The sequence below is a fragment of the Akebia trifoliata genome, chromosome 3, assembly GCF_017979445.1.
Source record: "Akebia trifoliata isolate Shusen 1 chromosome 3, ASM1797944v1, whole genome shotgun sequence".
NCBI lineage: Eukaryota > Viridiplantae > Streptophyta > Magnoliopsida > Ranunculales > Lardizabalaceae > Akebia > Akebia trifoliata.
The window spans coordinates 4564973-4590035 of record NC_141377.1 but is presented as its reverse complement, the minus strand read 5'-3'; the positions used below and the strand labels follow the sequence as shown (position 1 = coordinate 4590035).

Here is a 25063-nt window from a genome sequence, read left to right as displayed (position 1 = left end):
TCATTAACGATAAAGAAATTAATATGTAAAAGTCGTGGTCTTGAGTTCATATCCCCCTTACGGGTCATCCTCAGGGATTTATCCAAAAATTATGTAGTGCATGTGGGGGAGGGGATTGCACGTGCCCCAAGAATTAGTCAAATATTCTAAGAAGCCTGGATATCTCAATTTCAAAAAAGTTAATTAATTAAGAGATAATTATACATAAAAAAATATAAAGATTTTACGTGATTTCCTAAAGGTTGGGGTACATCGACCGATCCACATTGATTCCGTTATGTAGAGAAAATTCTTTATTATAGATTGTACCCTTTCATTGACTAAAGAAAAAAAGATATTTTCAAGAAAATTTAACTAGAATTTTATAATAAAATTGGATTTGATTGAATCTGGATTCAAATCAATAAGAGTTCGATTCGATCCTATTCGGATTGGTCCATATCGACCCGGATCCAATCCATTGACAGCCCTAGTAGTGGGACAAACAAGATGATTGGTTGTGGTCCTCAAATAAGATGGTTGGCAAGTCAATCTCATATACCTATCTTATAAATGAGAACCTACTTGGACTGGCCCCACATTTTTCAAAAGCAATCATGATAAACAATGCCAATCAAAGGGACGTGGTACATTGTTATAGAAAATATTTGGGAGAATTTTAGTGGGTCCCACCATTTTAACTAAAGATGCCCACTATGTTGTACCTAGTCTTATACACCTTAACTTTCTCTTAAATCAAATTAAAAAGATATATCCACTTATAAATATAAAAATAAAAGAAAATCTCCATTCAACTTTTCTTCTTTAATTATTTTAAATTAATCTAAGTAAAATTTAAAATATACACTAATACAGAATCTAACAAAGAACCACTCACTTTCTACTTTCTTACTTTAACAAAGCTTCAAAGTCCAATACAATTGAAGTAAACCCAATCTTCCATTTATGTTAAAGAAATATATTTATTTATTTTAAAAGATGATTTTGTATTTAAAGAAGATTGTATAAAAAGAAGTAGTCTCTTCTTAGGTGTATCACACAGGGAGTGATGTGGAAATATAGATCATGAGAATCCAAAATCACTTTTTGGATTAAAAAGAATTCAGGGTCTGTTTCGTAGCTATTCTGATTATAAGTGATTCTATCAAGTTAATAGTAAAATTCGACGATCTACAATTGTTCAACTTATAAACCACTTTTGATGCAGTTAAAAATTTCAAAATTGACTGATTTTTTTGTGATGATGATCTCCTCACCATATAGATCATCATCATCCTCACAAAAATTCATCCAGTTACGAAACTTATAACCCATATAGGACAAAACGTTAGCTGAGGGAACCATGTATCAAATGCTATATATATATACTTTTAAAGATGAGATTGTATTTAGAATCGTGATAATCTGACTATCCCACATGGCAAACCCAATCGACTATCCTAACGTTACAAGTTCGGGAATCGTAGATCTATGCTCCTTGGGATACACGGTTGCACTTCCCCATTTAAAAAAAGTGTATCTTGAGGGAACCATGTATCCCGAGGAGCACAGATCTACGATTCCCAAACTTGTCACATCAAATAGTTGATTGAGTATGCCATGTGGGGTAGTCAGATTATCACGACTCTTGTATTTTATCTCCCATGTAACTAAGAGTTGTATGATTGACGAGAAAATCAACAAAACGTGATTTTTCTAAGCAGGTGTATGATTTTGTATTTTTGCAAGAAAATCATTTTCCCGAGCATTCAATTTTTGCACCTTTGCTAGAAAATATTCTTTGACTCAATCCCATAGGAAAATGTTTTTCTCATTAAGATGGAAAAATCCGAATTCTCATTTTGACAATCAAACACCAACAAACATTTTTTTTTAAAAATCGTTTTCTCTATAATCATGCACAACCAAAGTGAAATTGAAAATTTGAAACATGTTGAAGACAAGCACTCCTTTCCAAAGACAAGCTTGTGAAAATGGTGAACACTTCAGATGTTTGTTCCATCTCTTTTTTTCTTTTTTATATTTGTTGTTAGGTTATGATAAGAGAACAAGAAACAGACAATAATCTTCTTAGAGATATTTGACTCTTGTAAATATATGATTATATAAAACTAATTTGACTTCTAATGTTGAAATTTTCATTATTTGTATCAAATGTTTCAACCTTTTATATATGTCAATATATGTTCCCATGTGAGATGTTGGGGATGTTGGGTTCATAAGTTAAGTGATGGACTCTTTCTTTATTCCCTTTATTCATTAATTCTAGTTTGATTTTTGTCTTAATGTCAATATCTTGGTTTTTAACATTTTAATCAAACCCCTCACCAAACAACATTGTGGGGGGTGAGCTGCCTTGTGAGGGAATGTAGAAAGTTTCATTTCTTTAGTGAAGGATCCATTTTTATTCTAAAATTCCATCTAGATTCACACAACACTTGGATTGATTGAGACATCTACATTATTCATCGTCCCCATCTTCGAATAAAGTATTTTATATGATAATATATGTTATGGTAGTGTCCATATCTCTAGTGAAATGGATCAAATTTTGGATTTAATCGTTTTCATTTTAATCCAAATACCATAATATGGGGTCCAATAATAAGTGATAAATATATGAATTATAAGATTTTTTATTTATTTATATATATCTTTAGTTTATATTTCAAGTTGATTTGCTTCAGTCTGGATCGAACAAATTTATTAAATCGAAGGTGCCAACTTATCTAAGCTAGTAAAGGCGTGTGAAGACTTGATTTCACAACCTAGGTTCAAATCCCATTGAATTCACTTTCATGTTGCAATTAACCACCGTACTTGCACTCCACGGAGTATTTCTAACTTTTGCGCTGAGCTACAAGTACTTCTGGACGTTCCACGATTCTTCAACTTATAAACTAGGGTTAGAATTTTCAGAATTGACTGATTTTTGCTAAAGATGATCTCCTCATCATATCCTCGCACACAAAAAGAAAAAAAAAATCAACCCATTCTGAAACTTCTAACCCTAGATTACAAAACACGTTGGATAGTGATCATGTCTTATATATAGGGTTTGGATGTGTTGACTCCTAAAAATGACTCATTAAAAAAACACATGATCCCAACCCTTTAAACACAAAATACGATGGTTAAGATTTATGCATATCTAGATAATAAAAATCTCGAAGATACTTATCCTTAGGATAAATCTCAACCATTGGATTTTGCATTTAATGTGTTGGAATTCATGAGTCATTCTTAGGAGTGAAGGGATCCCAACCTATACATACCACACAATTAGGTCAAACTAATACTTCATCTTTTAATATCTTAGTTAAGAGGTTAGGTAGGTCATGATTATAGGAAATTTGATCATGAAACAAAAACTAAATTCTTTACATGTATTATACCTAAACTATTAGATTGAGAGTGATAGAAACTATAATAGTTTGTTGACTAAGTAGAAAAAATCTAGACATCAAAAACTTGCAATTATTTGCTAATAAAATCTCTCCTTTGGGCACACCACCATAATGCTTTTAATCGGATGGATATAAGTTATCCACTCTACCTCCATAAGATCACGTCTATGGATTCGAGTCTTTGATCTCTAAAATTTTCAATCTCGCATATTGGTGTTATTATATACCCTAATGATTTTCAAACTCGAAAATTTTCGCTCTGTCTTCACTCGGTTGAATGGCAAGTGCACAGAACCGTACATCTTTTTTCCTTGTGTATCCCGAAGAAAAAGATCTATGGTTTTGTGCCCTTACCATGTCCACCTAGTGAAAATTTTCGACTCAAAAAAGCACGGCTCTAGTATATAATTAAGTGCTTATGATCGCCAAGTCCAACAACAATCTCTTGGAAACTCACTTTATGATGTTATTGCTACTACCTGATCCCACAACAAATATCCAAGACATGAAAAGAATCAAATCGACAAATAAAGGACCGCTCGGGTAGTTGCCAAGCAAAAGTTATCAAAAATTTAGATCCGATATGATTTATCGAACCAGTCCAGAAACTTATTCAAATTGGTCCCCACATGTCAAAGTCTTAGACTCGAAAATCTTCACAAATAAAATAACCACAACATGAAAAAAACCCATAGTCGACTGATCAGGAGATCAAGTTTTTCATTGTCGAATATTTTTTTTTCGATGGGTCAAAACCATCAAATTAATGAAAGATGAGAGAAATTCAGGGAGTGCTAAGCCGTTGAATCTGGGAAGCATAAAAATTTTCAACGGCCTTGGGCCATCAAAATTCAATTTCTAAAATTTGTGGATCTTGACCCATCAAATTTTCCAATTTTCACATGATGAACTTTGGGTAAATTATCACCCTAAGCCCTTCGAAAATTTTAATTACTCTAAATACCAAGAGACAGAAAAGGTTAAATTAAAACTTTTCCCCCATCATTAAGAATAAAATTAAGGCAAGATACGTAAATGTTTGCAAAGCAAGATGTGTGGACCTTTTTTTATCTCCTAAATTATTCTCGATTAAAGTAGACAAGAGTAGGATAATGTAGCCTTTACTTTGCATTTTCTTTCTTACTAGAAGTAACATAGAAGTCTTGTGTGCAAATCATTCTCCTTACTCCATCCAAGACAACTGGTCAAGCCTAATCAAGAATAGTTTTTGGATAGGTTCCGAAAAAAGGATAAAGGGTTCCCTAGATCTAGAATCCTATTTTCTTACTACGATACATAAATAATGATGAGTTGTTCAAAAGGAGTAGCCTTGCCTGCATCACATCCTTTTCTTGGGAAAAATTTGCATTCATTTAGTATAGTAGTTCAATAAGATAAGGATCGTAGGGGTTTTCCTTCCTTAAGGTTGTAGTTGGTCTAGGTCTACCTTAACCCTGTTGACCTTTCAAAAAAAAAAAGTAGTTAAATAAGATAAGAATCAAGAAAAAGAACTCATGAGACCAACTCCTTTTTCATCAATGTCAAATCAATTTTTCACGAAAGAATACATTATCTAGAGCATTTCTAATCTACTACTTGGCACATTTCCTTTCTAATAATATACGAAACAACAAGAATAACACAATCACACAAAGCACAAGGATTTATGCGGTTTGGTAGTATGCCTACGTCCATGGATCAGATCAAGAACAATTATTAATTTTTCTTAAGTTTTACAACCTTAGAGATCTCTATTTATAAATTTGGAGTTACCAAAACATGTAAATCTCTCAAAATAAAAAATCTTTTAAAAAAATATTACACAATTACCCTTTTCGTATCCCTAAAAAAATTGGGTCAGGGCACTACACACACAAAAGACAAGGATTTACGTTGTTCGATAGTATGCCTACATCCATGGATCAGATAAAAAACAACCATTATTTTCTTTGAAGTTATAGAATCCTAGAAATCTCTACTTATAAATCGAGAGTTATCAAAACATGTAAATCTCCCAAAATAAAAAATCCAAAAAAAAAAAATCTTTAAGAAAATATTACAAGATTACCCCTTTCATATCCCTAAAAAAAATTGGGATTGAACCCCCGCAACACTGCGTAGCGCAACAGAATACAAGAGATTTATACAACACTTCCTAAGAGGACTACGAAGGAAAAAAAACAGTAGATAGTGGTAAAATTGTGAGCAGATTTGGGAGATATGGTTCTGGTAGCTCCAGAAGGCTTTTTTGCATTAGCCCAAATTTTAGAATCCTAATCCATCCCTACCAAATTTTATGACAAACAAAATTTAAAAAGTTAGCTATGAAATCAATAAGCATCAAAGGTCTGTTTCAAGAGAAAGTTAGGGACAAAAGCTTCCCAGACCGATAATTTTATATTTGAAATTCTGATTGGATATCGTAACAAAATCTAGTTTAACCCCTTACAATTAGAACTCATTGATGTGGTTTAGAGAATAATTTCCACCCAAACATCAAAAATCTAGATTATTGTTTCTTACTTTATTCATGCTCCAGCACTACACATTTTTTTTTTTTTTCTCATTTGCACTTAAATTTGATTTTCATGCATCATTTAACTTGGATTATAGTAAAGTTCAAAGATTTCTTATATGGATTAATCTAAGATTTAGATTCCAAAACCGAGAAATCATGTTGACAGAACCATTTCTCTAAACGTGTATCTTTACAAATTCTTGGCTCTCCAATCGACTGCAAAATCTTCTTCATTGTCATCTTCATCACTTGATGAATCTTCATCGCTCGAATCCTTGCCCATGGCTGCACCTTTCTTCCCACCAAATCTAGCTGCCTTCAACTCCATTTGCATCTTCTTGAAAATTTCCACTCTCTCCCTACAAGACCTGCATGAAATAGAATCTCTATGTTAAACAACAAATGGAGGAAAAGAAAGGTGCAAGGTTTACAATCTCGTTTCAAGCCGAGACTTTCGCAACTGAGAAATTCTGAAATGATCCAAAATATTGAACGTTTTCGGGATCAATGTTTCGTTCCAGTTTTGACCCAAACATTCCTAGAGAGTACGGAACTTTATGTGTCCAAATAGCATTACTAACTTGGTAAGATTTCAACTCCTACCAAGGGCCGTTGACCTCACCTTGTGGCATCCAAAAACATGATCCGATCACATGGGGTTGTAGGGGGGAAGGAATTCTATGAACTATGAAAAAATCAGAAAAAATAAATAAATATATTTTTCACCGTTGTATTTTAATTTTAAATTTGGGAGTTCCATGGAAGTTCAGTAACCATCCATTTTCAAAACCTTGGACCACGCCCAAAACAGAAAAAAAAAAAAAAAAAATTGGATTTGATTTTTTCCACAAAATCTAGAGGGCTGTGGTGTTGTATTGCCAAGGTGTTTATCCATTTGAGCAAAATGACACTTGGTAAGACTTAAAATCTTACTAAGTAAGGGAAGTTTTTATATTTAAGTTACGGATAGGTACTAAAATATAATGTTTTTGGCCAAAAACTCACTTTTGTTCCAAAGTCTCCTCCTCCTCTCTCACCTCGGCTGCATCAATCTGCATTCACATCGCAACACAAGGTTATAACAGCAAATGGGGCCGGCCCCTTCATGTTAAATTCATGGTCTGAAAGATTTACAAGTGAATATGAACATACCAAAATGCCAACAAACTAAAGCACTCACCTCTTCTTCCTCCAAACGCTCATCCACTTCATGCAAATCCTCTTGGATCAGCTTTTCGAATTCTTTGTATTCATCCCTGAACAGATTTTAAAGTATAAGTTACCTGTTTTAAAGGTTCTCTGTGCGTGTATCTTAAAATTAGACTCAAAATGGCATATTTGTCCCAACAGGATGAACAAATCCAACTAAAACAAAAAACATAAACATCCTAACATAAAAAGTGACCGAGATAAGTTTCAGCACAAGCATCACATATATGGTTACAGAAACACTGTTAATCAAAGTTTTAGAGAGATGCTATTGGCACCAATGTTATCAAATAGCATATGCAACCAGCATATGTTGTGCACATATGCGAAATTGCACATGCATATTGCACAAAATATTTTCTTATTTCAAAAAAATAAGAAAAAAAAAAAAGGAAAGGGGGGGGGGGGGGGGGGTTTTAAAAAATCAGAAAAATATGAGAAAATAAAAACAAACCTATAACAATATATTTGGATTTTGGATAGCACATTTTTCAAATTGAATAAAATTGATTACATTTAGTCATTTAGTAACAAGAATAAAAAATCTGAAGAAGCTAAATAGTCGATAATATATAAACTATTCATGATACGAAGGTGGCCTACTTTAATTATCAAGTTCTAGTTCTAGTTCTAGATAATTAAAGTGGATTTTGCTTTAATAGTTTAATCATTAGAGAACATATGTGAGTGAAAGAATAAAATAAATAACTTAGAATAATGCATGAATAGGGGGTAGAAATAGGGTAGTTATTGGAGAAGATAGATTAAAAAAACTTGAATTTAATGCTCCAATAGTCAAATCATTGTCCATTATGCGATCGCATACTTTTGTATGTCCTGGCATAATGAACCAAAAACCGGCATATGTGGTTTACTCATAGAAAATAGCATGTGCGATGCATTTGACAACACTGATTGGCACCCCAACTTTTTCTTATTACACCCCAATTAAAAATAAAGAAAATAAATGAATGATTAAAAATAAGTAAAAGTTGGGGTGCCAATAGAAGTTCTCTCATTTTTTTGTGTTAGATTTCTATTTTTTGGGATTTAGGATTTTATATGAGCCTAATCATAATCGTAACAAACTACTGAAATTGTTTGAACTGAGTGTGATAATGTTTTGTAATGTGGAGATTATAATATGAACCAAACCTTGATAATGTTTGAAGAGTGTGTTTTAATCTTTAACTGTGGTGTGATAAATAATTTAGAAATCGGTAATATAATTTGGTTTACTTGCAAAAAACAATTTAAGAAATCAGGTTGTAATAAGTAAAAGTTGGGGTGCCAATAGCAGCTCTCAAGTTTTATGGCTAAGACATTGATCTGTTCTTTTTACTAGTACCCTAAAATTACATGAGCATTGCAATAAGATGCCTCCGATAACAAATGGGAATTATGAAAGAGTACATAAGCATATCAAATAATATCAAAGTGGAACTTACTTGATATCGATCTTAACAGGTTCAATGCCACGGGCACGTAGATCAGCATCTTTGTTATCAAAGAAACCTTCAGGAAGAGCTCCCTTCACTTGCTTGACTTCTGAACCACCCATCTTTTTTGTTGTATTTCCATCCTTCTTGTCAAAGAAATCTTCTGGAATAGCTCCCTTAACTTGCTTGACTGCTGAGCCCATATTTTTTGTTGTGTCGGCATCCTTTTTATCGAAGAAGCCTTCAGGAAGAGCTCCCTTTACTTGCCTTACTTTAAGCTGGCTGGAGAGTTTACCTTCACTTCCCCGGGTTGCATCAACATTTGATGATCCAACTGCCAGGTTTTTCGAATCAAATGGCTCCGTAGGTTGAATTAGAGCAGAACCTTCAGTCTTTCCATGTATATTGGCAGATGAAACAGAATCCACTGACTTAGCAGAAGCTTTAGGAGAACTAGATTCAATATTTTCCTGGGTACCCAATCCTGAATGTAGTAACAAGTTAATGATCACAGAGATACACTTCGGTTACAAATACATTAACAGAAGAATCAATCTAGATTGGTAAAAATAGAAGCCGGTAGAGATTGTGTGCCAGTGTTAAATACTAGGGGTGCAACTTGGTTCGGTTTGGGGCAAAATTGGCAGAACCTCTGAGACTCTACAGTGATAATAAAGCAGCTGTCACTATAGTACTTAATCTGATCTAACACGATCGTACGAAACACATTAAGATTGATAGACATTTCATTAGAGAGAAAGTCTCAAGTTATGTGCCTTCCTTATGTAAAGTCAAAAAAATCAATTAGTAGGTGTGTTGACAAAAGGGGTTCCAAAGAAGAAACTAGATGAAGCTCTTACCAAGTTTGGCACGATTGATATCTATGCCCCACTTAAGGGGGAGTGTAGAAATGGATTAATTATTTATTATGTTTAAGTTAGAAGAATCCTAATCAAATAAATTAACAGTATGGCGAATATCTTGCAATTTTTGAAGAGTTAATAAATAAATAACGAGAGAGAGGCTGATTAACCCAATCTAAAATCTTTTTCCCTAACTCGTGTATCTTCCTTCTCTATTTCTCTCTTTTTCTTCTCTTCTCCATAGATCTGTTCTACAACGCTGTCATCATGTTATAAATAGCTTTAAAGCAACAGTAATGTTTATAACAATGAAAGTATGATGCTGGCCTTTGCATTCTAATTGATTAAATTGAGCTATGTTGGATATGTAAATAAGTCTGAAGGCATATTTGGACATAAATAAAACACAAGTTAGGATAAAAATGGAATTACAGTAACAACTCCAACTTCCCATTCTGTTTAAAGACACCAGATACACTGAAAATCATTCAAAGAAATAAAAAGCTCCATAATAAGTTCTTACCAGTTTTTTGCCTCTTAGTGTCCTGCGTATCAAAAAAACCTACTGGCAGGGTGGATGATGATCGAGATCTAGATGTCAACTCTGAAGGCGGCTCAGACTTTGCACCATTAACCTGTGTTTTTCCAGCTGCAGTGGCTTTGACATTCTTAATTGCCTGTGTATAAAGCACCCTTTTGTCAATAAACAACGTTAAATATAAATATGCATTAATATGAATGGTTTGGCCTGAAAGATATTCATTTAACCAAATACGCAACGAAAAATAGAAAAAAGAAAACTAAATTACGAAAAATCATCTATCAAATCAAAGGGTCTTGTTAACATGTGCCCTAAGGGCACACGTTAACATGCAATAAATACACTTTAGAAATTGGATTTTGTACCAAAAATGCCCTTTAAAATTTATTTTTTACCAAAATACCTACAGATGCTTATTCCCAAGGTGTATTTATTGCACTTTAACGTGTGCCCTAACAAAACCCCAAACTAACTTTTATGCTTTTCATCTCTCAAGTTAAGTAACCAAAAACAAGGAATTAAATGTTAATACAGATGAAAATTATTATTATTAATTTTTTTTTTTTTTAAGAAAAGAAAAGAGGATGAAAAGTGAAATTCAATGTTTGATCCATCTATTTGCTAACTATGTTCTTCTCCACTCTCTGTAAAACTAGATACCAAATTTGAAGGTGACAATATGGAGGCTCGAGAGGAAGGCCGAGATAATATCCTACGAGAACGTGGATATTTGGGACCACTCCAAGTTCGAAAACCTTACTCTTTCACAAATAATAGACTGCTTAAACCTTACTCTTTCACAAATAGTATAGACTGCTTAAACCTTACTCTTTCACAAATAGTATATATATTATAGACTGCTCACACTAAAAGCATGCACTAAGGCATGCTTCGAGGGTAAGCCTCATACGCCAAGAAACATTGGCTTTTAGTACTTTAGTGCATATTAATTTAATATAGGTGAGTTGATGTATCTTAAAATATCATTTAAGGGTGCAAAGGGGCAGGGAGTTGAGATTTATTAAAAAATGTGTGTAAAAAATAAGCACAACAAACATCCACCAAGAAAAACAGAGTGTCGTTGTTACATAAATTTTATAAATTTTCAGAATATAAAGCACATAAAAAATGGACAATGAAAAAGCCTGGCATGTACAAAGCCATTCAATTTAACTAGTGAAGTATCACCTCATGATGTTTACGGGAAGCTTGGTGTGCTGGCCAAAGGGATTCTGATTTCAATACAACATCACAAACCCTGCACACAGGTTGATCTGATTCATTGTACCTACACACACAAAAAAAAATCACAAATGTTAATTCTCTATCATTCTTAGATATAGCGATCAACTTCATTTGCTTTTGATAAATGAAAATATATATATATATATTGCAGAAAAGAAGACATTTATAAAATTCGGGAAGAGAATTCCAATGCACAAGATGACGAATTGCCCATATAACTAGAGGTACAACCTGGTTCGATTTGAGGCCAAATTGGAACCGAACCAACCTACGTCGTTTCCACTAAACAAGAACCAGAACCAGAACCAAACCAAAATGCCATTAGAACCAAACCGAACTAAGGTCGGTTCAGTTTCGGCTCTATGGGTTGCCAATATTCTATAGATTTTGGGAAGAACATATTTTTAATGAAAAAACAAACAAAAAATAAACATAAATTTCATACAATAAATCATTAATCTATCTATAAAAAATCATTAATTTATCCATAAAAATGTCATTAATAGATGTCCTAACCCCTAAAATAACTCATAATATATATAACTAACATAAGGGTTTGGTTCAATGCTATACAAGCTTGATCTGAGAACCGAACCAAAGTGATCGGGTCTCCATTTTCTTGAACCACAACTTGTTCCAAACCACCCCAAAGCTATCGGTTTGGTTCGGTTCTCGGTTTGCACTGAACCAAGTTGCACCCCTACATATAACCATCAACTTTCTAGCAAAAATGCAGTATTGAAACAAAGAAATAAGTACAAAGAATATGATAATATCTATAGCATAAAACTCATCCAAAGAATCATACATGAGGCACTGTAAGTGTCCTCAATGATACGACATGGAACATACTAAATGATCACAATGCACCTTCCAAAGACGTAACCTGGAAAAATAGATCTAAAGATGAAAGCTTCTATCTAGCATCCCACACCCACCTTGAAAACCCACTCCCTCTCCAGCTTCCGGTTGTTAAATAGTTCAATTTCTAACTTTTGCTAACGCTCCACTTGCAATACAGAGCCACTTCTTGGCGATTCAAATAACTAAGGTTTGAATATATATGCTAAAATCAGAGGTTATGTAACATTGTAACTTATATAACTCAAAAAAGACCACAACGGGTAGACATAACGATCATGTAAAAAATTTATCTTATAAAGTAAGAAGCAACCATGTAGCTAGCCTCATCCCTTTTCTCCACATGTATTCCTAGGAACATAGAGGCCAATTCCTTCTTTTCTTTTCTTTTATTTCTTTTTCGTCCCTTTTTTCTCTTATGACAATGAAAAGGAAAAAAGTTTCTTTCTTGAGTTTCTTCTCCTTATCAATGTGTGCCAAGACAATCCCAAAAAACGAGATTAAAAACCATGGGGTGGTTATTGGGCGAAGATGAAAATGTCGGTTATTGGGTGAAGACATGTTTTATCAACTTTACCAACTTAACATGTTAAAATCCTCAACCACTCAAGCTAAATTATAAACCCACTCTCAGCTACCCATAAAATCATCAAAGAAGACACAAGCGGTCTTCAGTTTAGCACCTATTGGGACCACTCTTACTCCCCAAATGCTTTAATTTCTTTTCTAGTCATTTGGCTCATCAATCTCAACATACGCATCATGGCTATTACACTCATGCTATGAACATATTGTTTCTTAATAGCATAATATTTTCTCGTAAAGCATAGTTGATCTTCCTCACTCCCTATAAAACGTTCCCCGGATTTGATTTGCATATTAATTTCCTATTTTTACTTGATACAACTTTAGTAAACTATGTTCATTGTTTATTAGAATGAGATTTCATAGATATCGTATGCATTAACCAAGGATAATAGAATGGAATAGTGGAACATCATCATCATCATCATGAGACCGAGTTGTCTCAAACAAGTCATCTATTCTCGAACAAGATAAACCATTTAACAATTATTCATTAATGTATATCATATTTTTATTTAAATAATTAAAAAATTATTTTGAACAAAAAATACAAAATCCGAATTGACCCCACCCAGTTTTACTGATTCAGTCGAGATTTTCAAAATAGTAAATCCACATAATTAAAGAACGATCAAATAAGTAGTATGTGTATGTAAGAGAATATGATGCATGGGATACATTGTATCATTATCAATGTATCTCATCACAAAAGGAAGGTAGTTATGGAAAATAATTAATGTATCAATATCAATTAGGATATTCTACATTAGGAATATTAATAAAGTAAAATATTTATATATTATGCTAGTTTTCATATCTTGGTCGATGTAATCTCTATAAATTCCCTATTAGGGTTCATGTAATATTCATCCAAGAAATCTCAATAAAAATCGGATTTCCACATAGTATCAAAGCTCAAGCTCCCCTGAACACATCGATCTTGGAGCATCGTTCTTCAACAATGGCGCCACCTCCATCGCCGAACCTAAATCATTTTGTTTCCATTATTATTAGTATTTAATTTTTTTTTCAATAAACATACTGCCTTTCTCTATGTCTCTACAAACATCTCTGCTTCACAAGTTAATGCCTCGTGATCTCAATTTTCATTTTATCTAAAACCTCTTCGATGAAAGTTCTTGTATTTAAACTGCACAATCCTTATTTGTATGATTATGGGAGAGATCATGACAGACCTGATCTAATGGGTCACCGGCTCCGACAGACTCAAAAATGAGCGGGATGCAACAGTTATGGACTTCACAGACAGATGTTGACCACTATCAAGCTTAATCAGATGTTTGCAGCAATCCATCATCAAGTATTTCATGAGATCAAGAGGAGTTATTCAATTAAACCAATTGCATACTCTTTCTTCAAAAGACCATGCAATTGCAAGAGGGTGTAAGAGAATATTATGCATGAGATCATGAGATACATTGTATCACTATCAATGTATCTCATCACAAAAGAAAAGTAGTGATGGAAAATAATTAATGTAGCAATATCAATTAGGATATTCTACAATAAGAATATTAATAAAGTAGAATATTTATATATTATACTAGTTTCCATATCTTGGTTGATGTAATCTCTATAAATATCCTATTAGGGTTCATGTAATATTCATCCAAGAAATATGTTGTGTGCCTTGTTACTTTCAGCAATTTGGAAATAAAAAGATGGTTACTTCGAGGTAACCTGCTTCCTTAGATAGATTTTACTCTAGAGAAAAACAACTTCGTTTTAACATTCACATAAACAGATTAAATACACTTCAAGCCTCCACTTCCTACTAACAACTAAACCCACATTACAACCCATGAACTACATAACACCTACACAACTGACCACTAATTTCTCTACAGAAACCCACAATCTATAACTACCTAACTGAATAAAACCATCATGTTTCCATGCACCTTGAAGCACTAGATCCAACTTTAGGCACATAACATGCCTTTCACCTCGAAAAAAAACCTTGTTTTCAAGGTTTATGTCAAGGAATTGTTCACACAACTAGTAGGACTCCCAGGTGGCATCCTCCTCCAATCCTTGCCACTTGATCAGGACTTCAATAGCAGCTTAGTTCCCCCTTTTCACCATACGCCCGTCTAAAATCTTATCTGGTTTAGGTTAAACGATTCCTTCATCATTTACAATGGGTAGAGTCAGTTAGACCTGGACATTACTCCCCAAATTTCTCTTCAAACATGAGACATGGAATATGGGATGAATCTTTGCTCCTTCGGGAAGCTTCAAATGATAGGCCACCAATCCTATTTTTCGAATAATTTGGAAGGGCCCAAAGTACCTTGGTGATAATTTAAGAGTCTTTCATAAAGCCAGGGACTATTGGCAATAAGGTTGGAAGCGGAGGAAAACCCAATCACCTACTTCAACGGAGTGCTCTGTTCAATACCTATCCGCCAATTGTTTCATCCTCTGTTGACCTTCTTGAAGGTTCTCCTTGAGGATTTGTAGGATCTGATCGCTACTTTTCAGGATCTGCTCCACAGCCTGTACCTCAGTGGTACCTCTGATATAAGATAGTAAACAAGGAGGAGGCACCCCATATATTGCCTCAAATGGTGTTAGACCTGTGGCTAAATGTGTATTGGTGTTATACCAATACTCAGCTAAGGAAACCCATTGATACCACTCCCTGGTTTGCATGCTACAGAAACTCCTTCAAGTGGTTCTCAAGACACTTGTTAACAATCTCCATTTGACCATTGGTTTGGGGATGGTAAGCTGAATTCATATTTAGATCAGTACCTTGCAATTTGAAGAATTCCTGCCAGAATGCACTCGTAAAAGCCGGATCTCGATCGCTAACAATTGATGTAGGAATGCCATGTAACTTACAGACATGGTCGAGGAAGAGTTTAGCCACCATAACCACAATATAAAGATGCGAGAAGGGAATAAAATGAGCATACTTCGATAGTCAATCAACCACCACTATGATGACGTTTATACTTTGAGATGAAGGCAAGCCATCAAGGAAGTCCATTGAGATATCCGTTCAGATACAAGAAGGGATAAGAAGGGGCTGAAGTAAAACTATAGGTGCCACATTTTCAGCCTAGCGACACTGGCAATTGTCACATTTTCATACATGCCTTCTCACATCACCCTTCAAGCCAAGCCAATAAAAATCAGCTTTCACCCGTTGTAAGGTCTTGTGAAATCCCGAATGTCCCTCAATTGGACTGTTGTATAGCTTGTTAAGGAGTTTTTCTTTAATAGATGAATGAGGACTTAGATAGAGTCTACCTTTGTAGAATAGAAGTTCATTATGTTCCATAAAACGAGTGGGGTCCAATGATCCTTGCTTTAGTTGTTGCAGCCTTTTTTGAATATCATAATCTTAAGTATATTCAGGCTTTAGTTCATCCAACCAAGTGGCAATGGGGCTGGAAATAGCCTTATTCTCGCCATCTTCATCCCTACGGGATAGTGCATCAGCAACCTTATTGAGATAACCACTTCGGTACTCCACAATGAAGTCATAACCAATGAGCTTAGATACCCACTGTTGTTGTGAAGGTGTCCCCATTCGCTGTTCTAAGAGGTACTTGAGGCTTTGATGATCTGTTTTTATTATAAACCTCCTTCCGAATAAGTAAGGTCTCCATTTTCTGATTGCCATCACCGAAGTCAGCAGTTCCTTTTCGTAAGTTAAGAAAAATGAAGATTTCCCCTTCAATGCTTGGTTGTAGAATGCAATAGGCCTTCCTTCTTGCATGAGTACAATACCAATACTCAAACCTGACGCGTCACACTCAATGATAAAGGTCTTACTGAAGTTTGGGAGTGCCAAAACAAGTGAGCATGTCACTGCTTTTTTGAGCCTTGCAAAAGCTTCTTGAGACTCTGGAGTCCAATGAAAAGAGTTCTTCTTTAACATGTTGGTGAGAGGCTTAGCAATTTTTCCATAATCCCTCACAAACTTTCTGTAATACCCCATGAGACCTAGAAACCCCTCTAAAGACTTAAAAGATGAGGGTAACGGCCATTCCAACATGATAGATATTTTACTAGGGTCTGCCGCTACGCCACACTTAAAAATTATGTGACCTAAGTAATCGATTTTTTCACAACCAAACCTACACTTAGATTCCTTGACAAATAGATGGTGAAAAACTAACACCCCCAACACTACGCTGAGGTGCGTTAAATTTTCATTCCATGAGTGGCTATAAATTAGAATATCATCGAAAAATACTAAGACAAACCTCTGAAGTATGGCCCAAATATATCATTCATGAGACCTTAAAAGGTGGAAGGCACATTTGTGAGGCCGAGGGGCATTACAAGAAACTCACAATGTCCTTCTTGAGTTTTGAATGTTGTTTTTGGAATGTCGTATGGGTGTACCCTGATTTGGTGATAGCCTGAACGCAAATCCAATTTTGAGAACACCTCTCCTCCATGCAATTCATCTAACAACTCATCTATGACCGGAATAGGAAACTTGTCTTTGATTATTGATTGGTTTAGTGCACGGTAATCCACGCATAAACGCCACATACCATCGTTATTCCTTACCAACAGCACAGGGGAGGAAAATGGATTGTGGCTAGGGCATATTATGCCTGAATGCAACATCTCACGAACCATCTTTTTAATTTTCCCCTTTTGGTAATGGGGATATCGATAGAATTTAACGCTAATGGATTTTCTTCCTTTTTCTAGCAAAATTTTGTAGTCTTCCGGACGTTGTGGTGGTAACCCCGTTGGCTCACCGAAAACATCTTTGAACTTATCAAGAATGGCTTGGATACGCGTGTCTAGACGAGCACTCGGACTACTCTTCGTCATGCAGTAGATTTGAAAAAGCAAACTATACTTCCCTTCCTTGTTAACCTTCTGCAAGTTCCCTTCATCTAAGAACTCCATATCTTTAGCAGATTCACCCTTTAACTTACATTGCTTCTCACCATAGTTAAACTCCATGGTTAGAAGCAAGAATTCCCAAGTTATTGGGCCAAGTGTTTGAAGCCATTACGTCCCGCAATACTGCTTCACAGCCCCCCAACCGTAACAAATAGAATTCAGCCTCTATCGAGACACCCTGCAAAGCTTATCCCATGACCATACATCTGCCTTCACAAGGAAGTTTCTCACCATTGGCAACTGCCACCTCAAAATTGCCACCTTTTATTATGTTTAGCCCTGCCTTGTGGGCTACCATTGTATCTAAAAAATTGTGAGTACTACCCGAGTCTATGAAAACCACTACCTCCCTTTTTCCAACCCGTCCCCTAATTTTCATAGTTTGTGAAGCGTATGAACCTGCAATGACATGCAAGGAAATCCCCAACTGGCTGTTGGTCTCCTCACCTTCTTCATTATCTCCCATCTCCACACATTCCTTCATCTTATCTTCATCCACCTCGTCCAACCAACTTCCTTCGAGAAGGAAAAGGAGTGAACTTTTCATCGCAATTGTAGCATAATCCACGATCTCTACGCTCCTTCATCTCCACTGACGTGAGTCGTTTGAGAGGAATTGTAAAAGACTTGTTAACACCTCCCGATGAGGCAATTGTGTTAATGCTATTTGGGGGTTTGATCTATCATCGCCGAGCTAACACCTTTTCCTCTTGCATTCTAACGAGCCCAATAGCATCAGAGAGGGATGTGGGCCGAAGCATTTGAACAATCAATCTTACATCCTCTCTTAACCCTCCTATGAAGCAACTAACTATGAAGACTTCTTTGAAACCCTCTGTCTTGTTAGCCAACTCCTCAAATTGTGTTTGAAATTGCTCCACCGAAGACGTTTGTCGTAGTTTAGACAGCATAGCCGTTGGATCCTCGTATAGTGAAGGACCGAATCTAATTTGCAAAGCAGAAGCAAAGGACTCCCAAGCTGAAATCGCTCCCGACCGTTGCTCCAACAAAACCATTGGAGTGCTTTCTCTTCCATGTGAAAGGAGGCTATAAGAAACCTTTGCGTGGAGGGTGTCTACTGGTATAAGAAGAATTGCTTTGCTCTATAAAGCCAACCATCTAGATCCACCCCAGTAAACCTTGATAATTCCAGGCGTACTGTCCAAGTCTAAATTCCCTTGTCAACATCAAATTGATGAGGTTCATCTAGTCGGTTTTGCTGGAACTCTCCCCTATCTCCTTGCCTTGTTCTTTAGAAAAGTAATCAAATTTGGTGTCCATACTCGAAACCTTCATCATTAGCTCATTAAGCATCTTCCCATGGATCTCTGTGGTTTCCTTCAAGAGACCCATCATCTCATCGAGTTTGGCATTTCTTGTTCCTTCCGCCATTCCAGAATCAATTGCTCTGATACCAATGTTGTGTGCGTTGTTGCTTTCAGCAATTTGGAAATAAAAAGATGGTTACTTCGAGGGTTACCCGCCTCCTTAGATAGATTTTACTCTGGAGAAAAACAACTTGCTTTTTACATTCACAAAAACAGATTAAATACACTTCAAGCCTCCACTTCCTACTAACAACTAAACCCACATTACAACCCACTAACTACATAACACCTACACCACAACCTACACAACTGACCACTAATTTCTCTACAGAAACCCACAATCTCTAACTACCTAACTGAATAAAACCATCACGTTTCCATACACCCTAAAGCACCAGATCCAACTTCAGGCACGTAACAAAATCTCAATAAAAATCGGATTTCCATAGTGAGGAATTAAGTGCATAAATTATTTAAGATATTATAATAATAAATACATTAAAAAAAAAAATTGAATGTTGGGTACCTAACGAGAGGAGAATCAATGCGCTTCTCTCGTTTCTGAGAAGCTTCTTTCAATTTAGCGCGATATAAGGCCTTCTTCTTTGCTTGGGCATCCATTATCTGATGTTGAATCAAGTACCAAAATTCCAATTTCCAAGAGAATTCGATTCAAATACCTAAAGAAAAGAGATTTTTCGAAGAAAAACACAAGTCTATATGAATCAAGATGCAATAAAACACTATATTTCACAAACAGAAATAAATAGGGTTCATAAAGAGGAAATCATGCCATGCCCTCGAATTTGGACTTGAACCAAAGTTGGTTTTGATATAAGATTTGGTTTTCTAGTCTCAATTTCAATTTCGAACAACACGAAATCCACTAAGATAAATATAGATATAGAGTGAGAGAGAAATCACACCTGGTTTGTGGTCGTTCTTCCCCTCAATCGACGAGAGAGAAGGTTGTCAGTTAGGACTTAGGACTCCGTTTTACCTAAATTCGTTTTCCATTTTTATTAGTGTCCCCATCATAAAGAGGAATTCTAGTAGGAATTAGCACTTGGGCTGTCAATGGATCGGATCAGGTTGATTTGGTACTGATCCAAAAAAAAGGATTGGATCCGGAACTGATCCGATAAGTATCGGGTTGGGTTTTTTATCGGAACTCATTATTAAAATCCAAACCCGGTCCATTAACAATCAAATCGGATTTGGATCAGACCAAATCTGTATTTATATACAAATTTTAAATCAAATTCATACTTCTCAACAAATATATAATATAATTTATATACTTTGTTACATATTATTGGATCAAGTCCTTATCGAATCAAGACATAGTTGATCCAGATCTGGTCCAATAAGATATCGAATCGAATCTTTATCGGAATCCAAAACATCGATTCAGACTCGAATTTATCGGAATGAATCGGATTTCGGGTCTAATCCCATCCATTGACAGCCCTACTTGTCACTTGATAGCATGGTTTTAAAAGTCATTTTGATGTCTCATCTTGTCCATGAACGAGACCAAGTCATCTCGGACAAGTTTTCTGATTTATTCAAGTCGTCTCGTTCAAGAATGATGCAGACTGACTTTTAAAAGACATGTTAGATTTGAGACAGCTTGTCAATCCGGCTCGTTAGTGGATGATACCGAGATGAATCAGACTAGTTTTAAAGCCATGCTTGGTAGGTATTTTAGTAAGGTGGAATTAGTAAGTTGTTAAGATTAGGCCTCTTTATTCATACAATGATTTAATTTCATAATTAATAATTAATAAGAGAATTTCTATTTCAATTGTGTTTTTACACAAGTGCTTAATATCGTACTTTCACTCGTTTAAGTGGACACGTTAGCCCTAGGTTCATAACATTCTCTTTGGGGTGGATCAAGAGGGTGTGTGAGAGGAACAGAGGGTTTGTCTTTTTCTCTTTCAAACGATTTCACATTGCATGGTTTCAAATATCGGTTTGATGTCTCATCTCGTTCATGGAGGAAATCGAAAAGTCAACTCATCTCGTACTAGATAAGCCATTTAATTCGACTTACAATCATTTAATCAATATATTAAAATTAATTATAATTTTTTTTTACAAAATGAGGTATGTTAGAAAATGTTTAGACAGAAAATCATATTTTGTAGTCATAAAATATACAAAATCTCTATTAACTCGAAGGAGATTTTCAAAATATCGCCTGAGTAATCTATGAAGCCTAAGACATTTTTTTAAATTCATCTCGTTGGTGAACAATACTAAGATTTGAAACCCTGTTTCACAAGAGGTTTAAAATTTCAGTACTTCATCTCAGATGAAATCGAGTTGTATAAGACGAGTCATCTCGTATCATAAGATTCATATTGGTCAAGAATGAGACAATCGATTCAATCATCATCTTTTTTACTTCCCCGAAAACTTATATCATCGTTGAAATTTGAAAAGGATTTTTTTTTCATTTAGTCTAAGATGGGGTAAACCCTTTTAACTCTAGTTACTATCTATGTATCTACTAGAGTTTGCCCGTGTCGGCATGAGCATCTTCTTTTGGTTAAGGGGATAGAAAAGAAAAAGTAAAAAATTAGAAGAAGGTATTATTGGGAGAGGGGTAGAAAATGAATGATAATAAAGTTGGAGAGGTATTATTGAAAAAGATTGAAAATTAATACACAAAGTTGGATAGGTATTCTTAGAAAGGGTATAGAAGAGAAAAGACAATAAAATTAGAGAAGTCTTCTTGAAAAATGGAATCATTATTTTAACAATATTTTTCATCAGCATGGGTGCTACTTGTTAGAGCTAGATTTTGTAAGCTCTTGTGTTGGGGTACTTCTCTACTTTTTCATTGAGAGTGCAAATCCATAATAGACATTAGGATCGGCAACGGATAGTTGTGGTATTGGATCAGTACCACTCCAATACCGATCCAAAATTCTTTAAAACATGTACCCGATCTAATTGGATTAAATGAATGTGTGAACTGAATCTGATATGTTTCATTTCATCCTTAATCCGAAACCGATCCGATCTGAACACATGCCTTATTTTCAAATTATCAATTTTCAAAATGTATAAATCATTTAAACTTTTTTTATTTCCACTTTTTAACTACAAATATATAGGGGTTTCAAAAAGACTAAAATATTTTATCTATATGTATTTATATGAAATTAAGAATAATAAAAAATTTATTAAAATATTTTTGGATCGGATTTTTTCATAGTGAATTGGGGTACGTCCAAATCTGATCCAAAAATCTAATTTTTCATGTTTTTTGGGTTGGTTTGGACATAAGATATATTTCGGATCATTGCCAGTCCTAATGGAGTTAAAGAAATTATTGCATATCAAATAACATAAAATAGAACTAATTGGATTGTTGGAACGAACGAGGTACGAAGAGATATTTTCATTGGCTATTTTTTATCCAAACACCTATTCAAGTAGTTCCACGCATGGTTTTAAAACTTGTTTTGAGGTCTCGCCCATAAACGAGATCGAGTCGTCTTGAATGAGTTTTCCGATACGTTTGAGTCGTCTCGTTCAACAATGAGAAAAATGAACTGTGATTTTAAATCTCGTCTGATACATTTGACTTGTCTATCCATCTCGATGGTGGATGATACCCAGACGTATTGAATGAGTCGTCTGGGTTTCAAACAAAATTTAAAAATCGTGATTCCACACAAAAGCTAGAAGTACTCCATGGAGTCTATCCAAACGCTACGCTACAACTCAATTCTTTATGGTCAATATGCTTCATATCAAATTCTTAATAACTCCTAGGGTAAGACCTAATTTTCGAAATAAAAATACCTCTCTCTCTCCCTCTCTTTCCTACAAATTTACATCCTAATATTGTCAACGTGTGTCGGATCATACCCGAAGATCCATCGTGACCCAGTCTTGGACCAAGGATTTGGGATCCTCTAAATACTATGGCACGAATCATAATCAACCCAATAAGTTAATAAGTGGGAAAATATACAAAATATATTATGGGACTCGCGAACACAATTGTTTTTTGATTGGTTTAGATTCAATAATTGAGATCAGATAATTTATCAAATATCAACAAGTTTTAAATCGGATTGGGTCAAATTCAGATCCAAAACTTGATATCGGATAATGGCACAGAAATTAGTTTCATGTATGTATGATTATGCAATAATTTGTTTGAAAATTGATGATGTAATGTAAACATGTATTAAAAAAGATAGCTGATATTAACATACCACTATTACTTATAACACACAAATCCACCGCTTAATTTCAAAAGATTTGGTGTCTTGTAAGTAAAAGTGGTGTGGAACCAATACAATTGTACCCTTAAAGATTGATCAAATACATGGACCCACCATCATCCTGGTGGCACTCACACTTCTCACAAGAGGAAAGACAATAAAGTCGAATATATATTATTGAAAGAAAATAAAATTGAAGAGTTTTCTTAGGAAAAGAAGAGAAGAGGAAAGACAACAAAATGGAATTGTGTAGATATTATTTCTTTGTTTCAATCTTTATATCCTCACAAAGTTGTAGGTGGATTAGGGTACACTACTGTGATTTATTATATAGATATAAAGGTCGGCAAGTGGGTTCATTTTTTTCTTTGACAATTTTGATTGGGGTGCATTTTTAGAAAAAATGAGAGAGAGAGAATGGGGAAACAAGTATGAGCCCATTTAAAGACATCCTCGACCGAGAATTACTACTATGATTGGATTGAGAGAAGCGGAGAGAAGAGAAACTAAATTTCTTTCCACCATATTTGGATTGGCAGGATAGAACTAAGACAACTTTGAAATTTTAAAATATTTTAAAAGAGATATATGGGTAAAGTTGACATTATAAAATATTTTAAAAGGGTTTCTCACCATTTCTCTCTTCTTCTCTCCACTTTTGGAGAGAAAGAAAACTCACATTTTTTTCTCTCCTCTTCTCTCCCCACTTTGCAATCCGAACAGGAGAAGTGGAGAGAAACTCATTTATTTTCTCTTCTCTTCTCTTCATGTTTCTCAATCTAAACACGGTCTAAGGAGAGTCATCCCCATGTTAAGACATCGACTGGTTATGACATTCAATTTTGAAAATATAGGTCGAGTTTATAAAAACTAAATTGAGTCACCTGGTTTTCTATTTTATTATAAAATAATTAGATTTTCATTATTTCAATATTATATAAATAAAAATTTACCCATAGAAATATTTGTTGCATTTTTATTACAAAAACTCTCCTACTTTATTGAGTTTGTTACTCAACAAACCTTTGATTCTAACTCAGACTAGCCAAAGTTTGTAAGATTTGAAACCTAAGGGTCGATGGGCCCACATGGATTTATTGGTAATCCAACATCACAACCTTCTAGAGTTCATGAAAAATGTAGCTTAAAAAAAAAATTCATTTTCGAATTTGTCCAAGGCGTTGAAATGGACCGCTACTGAAGTTCCAAATTTAAAATTAAAATTCAACATTTAAAATTTACTTTTAAAAAAATAAAAATTGCCCTATACGACTTCATGTCATCAAATCATGTTTTTGGATGCTACAAATGGATGGAGTAAAGAAAATTTTCTTACTAAGTAAAAAAGAATGTATGTTTTTTTTATTATCAAATATTAATGTAAGACCCACATTTTTTTAAAAGATCAAATACTCATAATACCCTCAATTCTTTTGATCAAATAAATAAACTTGATCAACTCCGGGAGTTTTGTATAAAAATAAGATCATGTGAAGGAGCATCCACAAATCCACCTCATAAAAAGAAAAAAACAAATTACTTTGATATAAGAATAATGATTTTCTGATGCCCCCTCTGACCTACATCCCCACCACAAAACCATAGATCATTTATCTTGGGATACATAACCATAAAAAAAATTTCTCTTGGAACCCAAGGCAAACAATTTACGGTTCTGTGACGGGGGGGGGCGTATATCAGAGGGAGGCATTAGATTATCACCACTCATGATATAAATAATTTTAAATCCATCTAAAATCTAAATGATTCGACTTGTACACAATGACATGTTTCGAACAAGACAACTCTATATCGGGGGGGGGGGGGGGGATATGATATGAAATATGACATAGTTTCAATAATGGAAGTCCGCAGATCGAATGGTTAATATGAACTAAATTAATCCCAATCCCCA

At 34.7% G+C, this 25063-nt stretch overlaps 1 protein-coding gene across 1 annotated transcript; it reads right to left on the bottom strand.

The window, feature by feature from the left end:
• Positions 1-6014: 6014 nt before the first annotated feature.
• On the bottom strand, positions 6015-19948 carry LOC147405641 (zinc ion binding protein). The gene is made up of 8 exons (XM_086433441.1): positions 19825-19948; positions 19425-19578; positions 11166-11265; positions 9960-10113; positions 8583-9057; positions 7106-7181; positions 6931-6977; positions 6015-6293 (listed from the first exon to the last, which is right to left on the bottom strand). The coding sequence occupies exons 2-8, from the start codon at positions 19517-19519 to the stop codon at positions 6116-6118; spliced, it is 1125 nt and encodes a 374-aa protein (XP_086289567.1). The 5' UTR covers positions 19520-19578; positions 19825-19948; the 3' UTR covers positions 6015-6115.
• Positions 19949-25063: the final 5115 nt, after the last annotated feature.

Bases quoted from the DNA above. Each gene is read 5' to 3' on its own strand.
- LOC147405641 (XM_086433441.1), bottom strand. From the start codon at position 19,519: ATGGATGCCCAAGCAAAGAAGAAGGCCTTATATCGCGCTAAATTGAAA. The intron at 11,266-19,424 runs GTACCCAACATT...TTGTGTGTGTAG, and splicing joins ATTGATTCTCCTCTCGTTAG to GTACAATGAATCAGATCAAC. The intron at 7,182-8,582 runs GTAAGTTCCACT...AAATCTGTTCAG, and splicing joins CCTGTTAAGATCGATATCAA to GGATGAATACAAAGAATTCG.